This window comes from Larimichthys crocea, unplaced genomic scaffold (assembly GCF_000972845.2).
Source record: "Larimichthys crocea isolate SSNF unplaced genomic scaffold, L_crocea_2.0 scaffold38, whole genome shotgun sequence".
In the NCBI taxonomy this organism is placed as follows: Eukaryota; Metazoa; Chordata; class Actinopteri; family Sciaenidae; genus Larimichthys; species Larimichthys crocea.
The window spans coordinates 78-3,374 of NW_020854985.1; the positions used below are offsets into that span (position 1 = coordinate 78).

At 49.9% G+C, this 3,297-nt stretch overlaps 1 protein-coding gene across 1 annotated transcript; it reads left to right on the plus strand.

The window, feature by feature from the left end:
* The first annotated feature begins 266 nt into the window (after window positions 1-266).
* On the plus strand, window positions 267-3,030 carry LOC109140237 (uncharacterized). The gene is made up of 4 exons (XM_027276441.1): window positions 267-681; window positions 1,016-1,559; window positions 2,315-2,398; window positions 2,771-3,030. Exons 1-4 carry the CDS (start codon window positions 277-279, stop codon window positions 3,028-3,030), a joined length of 1,293 nt encoding a protein of 430 aa, XP_027132242.1. The 5' UTR covers window positions 267-276.
* The last annotated feature ends 267 nt before the right edge of the window (window positions 3,031-3,297 follow it).

Here is a 3,297-nt window from a genome sequence, read left to right on the forward strand (position 1 = left end):
TTTGCTACTTACAGGTTAAGTCATAATTTTTTTTTTTTTTTTTTTTTTTTTTAAATATAGTATTTGTGGCCTTTTATGATAGGACAGAACTGAAGATAACGGGACAGCAGGGGCGAGAGACGGAGGGGGATTACACGCAGCAAATGCCGTCCCGATTGCGGGGAGTTCCGAACCGGGTGCCAGCTTGCCAGCGAGACTATAGCCTCTTACCACGCGGCGCGACGCTTCCGCCTTTAACCCACTACGCCACCGCCACCCCCAGGTAATTCATAATTAATGTCAACCATTATTAGGTGCGTTTATTTTTTATTTATTTATTTATTTTTTGACATTACACTCCTTCCTTTTATTAGATACTCGTGTGGCATCCGTGTGCTGAGGATGATGAGGGAGAGGACGATGGGCAACAGTGTGACCCAGCTGTATAAAAAGCTGCAGGAACAGCATAGTGAGGCATGGATGGAGCGTGTCCTGCAGTACCTCACAGCTTGTGAACCCTTCACAAGGTCCACTGTTGTCCGCCCCCCCGTCTTTGCTGAGCCTCCCTGCTTACCTGCCCTTCCCAAGCCCAAATGGCTGTTAGCAGTTTATGCCAGGGATGTCCTCAGCCGGCTGCATGAGGTGAAGGCCAAAATCACCTCCATCTTTGGCTCTGTCCTCAAGATGGACTCCACCAAAAAGGTATCACAGCCCTGTTTATATACAGAATTTTGAGTGCATACATAATCAATTGAAAGAGATAGTCTTTGATGTCATTGTACCAGCAGTACAACTACTGTGCAACTACTAAAAGCAATGCAGTACGCACAGACACAATCACTACACAAACACTTCCACATGACAATAAAATGAAATACATACAGCATACTAAAATAAAACAAGCCTCAGATATCATCACATCATCATCATCATCACCAGGGAGCATAGTAGCAGCATCTTAGAAACAGAGATTTAAATATTGTATTTACATTTCATACTAAGTAACAGTTTTTAACTCCTTATCTTTTCTGAATAGGTCACGAAGAAGCTTGCCGGTGCTGCTGCAGGTACAGCTGCCTGGTGCACCAACGTCGGAAATGAGTACGGTCAAGTCCTAGTCTCAGTTCTGACAGCTGGTGAGGGACAAGCGCTTGACACCATGGCAGCTGGCCTGGTGAAGCGGTACAGGACGGCAGGTGAGGCACCACCCAAGGTGATCTATGTGGACAGAGACTGCTGCAGTCAGCATAGCCCTTGTCGGGTGAAGGCCATGTTCGCAGGGTGGGATGAGCTTCAGGTGCGCCTTGACATCTGGCATTTCATGCGCCGTTTTGCTGCAGGCGTCACCACTGAGGCTCACCCCCTGTATGGCATCTTCATGGCACGCCTGTCCACGTGCATTTTTGAGTGGGATCCGGAAGATGTTGCTGCTCTTCGCCGCGCCAAGGAAGGTGAGCTGGCAGCAAGAAGTGTCGGCCACATCTTGGAGGAGGCGGTGAGCGCTCACATCACCCGGAGGGAGTTGGCGCTGCACTGCAGGAGGAGGACCAGAGGGGTGGAGGAGACCAGCAGACGGATCGGTTCACTGATCAGTCTGTTTGACAGTGAACGGGAAGGACACTCTGGGTGTTCCTCTGCTGGACCATGAACGGATCCAGCAGATATGGAAGGAACAGCAGAAACACCTTGGCTGTATCCAAGACCCAGAGGACTTCCCGCTCTACATCAAGACGGGCACCTTGAAGAAGGGCGGAGTGGAGCTGTGCTGCTACAGTGTTGCCCGTGGCTCTACCTCCCTGGAGTCCTTTCACCTCAATCTGAACAGATTCATTCCATTATTGCATACATATAATACCTAATATGCACTAACTAGTTTTATACCTCTTTTTTCTCAGTATGCCTGGCTTTATTTATAGATACTCTATCATATGTAGTGAATGCTTTTACAAATGTGACATGCTTCTGTGTATTTCACCTTCAGGAACCAGTGCAAGTGATGCGCATTTCCAGGCGTATCTTCTGGAAGGGCTGATGCGCTGGAATGATGACCGGATGGAGGACGCCGTAAGGGGAGCCCTTCCATCCGCTCCTACGGCAGTGCTCTGAGAGAGGCGGTGGACCAGCTCAGCCAAAAGGTGCTAGGGAGATGCTGGGATAGCGCTCCGCACCCCTGGAGCGTACACGGGTAAGAAATAATCCCCCATTCAACATGAAAAGAACTCCTTGATTGATATTTTTCTTTAATAACACTACACTAAATTTATCAATGTAACATTTAATGTTTCGGATGAAATATTAAATTTCTTTCTTTCTTTTTCTGTTTGTTATTCCCTAGGTGAATTGCTGGGAATGGAGTACTTGTACAGCCAGACTGGCAAGGAGCTGACTCCAGTGCTCCAGAACCAGAAGAGGAGGACAGGCTGGTGGAGGAAGTCAATGATGAGGACTTCCAAGATGAGGCTTTGTCGAAGAGAGCATGGAGGACATCACAGTTCCTGTGCTGTATGAGGACGACCCTCCCGTGCTCGCAGAGCAGGCCCTCATCATTAACAAGTCCTCAGGCCTCTCCTCCTCCGCCGTCTCACCTCAGCCTCTCCTCCTCCGCCCTCTCCTCCACCTCTCTCACCTTCTCTCTCCTCCGCCTCTCCACCTCGCCTTCTCCACTCCGCCCTCCCTCCTCAGGCCCCTGCATCACCTGCTGACGAGGCCAGTAAACACTTAATAACTATTTCAGTCCAATCTCATTGACATTTTATTTCACATATATTACTATTAATCAATTAATTTATAGGGAGCAGTGTTGGACCGCAACTGGATCGCTGGGTGGGACAAGGTCCAGGATTTGGCGGTTTACCTGGTGGTCTCGTGAGGCTGCTACCTACTGACCTGCAGGTGACCCAGATCATCCAGCTGTGGAAAGCTCTCCCTGAGGTTGACAAGCAGCGTGTCAGCTACCAGCCTCGCCATCAAGAGCGCCTGAAAGTGGGCGCTTTAAGGCCCCGAAGCGGTCTGGAGTCACACCGGGTGTGGAGAGTGTCAAGCGATGCTTGATAGGACATCCTGGGGTCCAGCACAGTGGCCCACGCACAAGCCGCTTGGTGAGGCCATATGCACCAAGCTGTGCATGTGCACAAGTCGCCCCACCAAGAAGGCTGGAGTCTCCACCCCCAGGTGGTCAAAAATCCTTGAAAACTACCACCACATCCGGGAACTGGTGCTCAACACACCTAGGCTCATGGCGGAGACCACGCTCCAGCTGTTTGAGATAAATCAGAGGACACTCATTCAATGGTAGGTCAGGCACGTTATTTGGCAGCA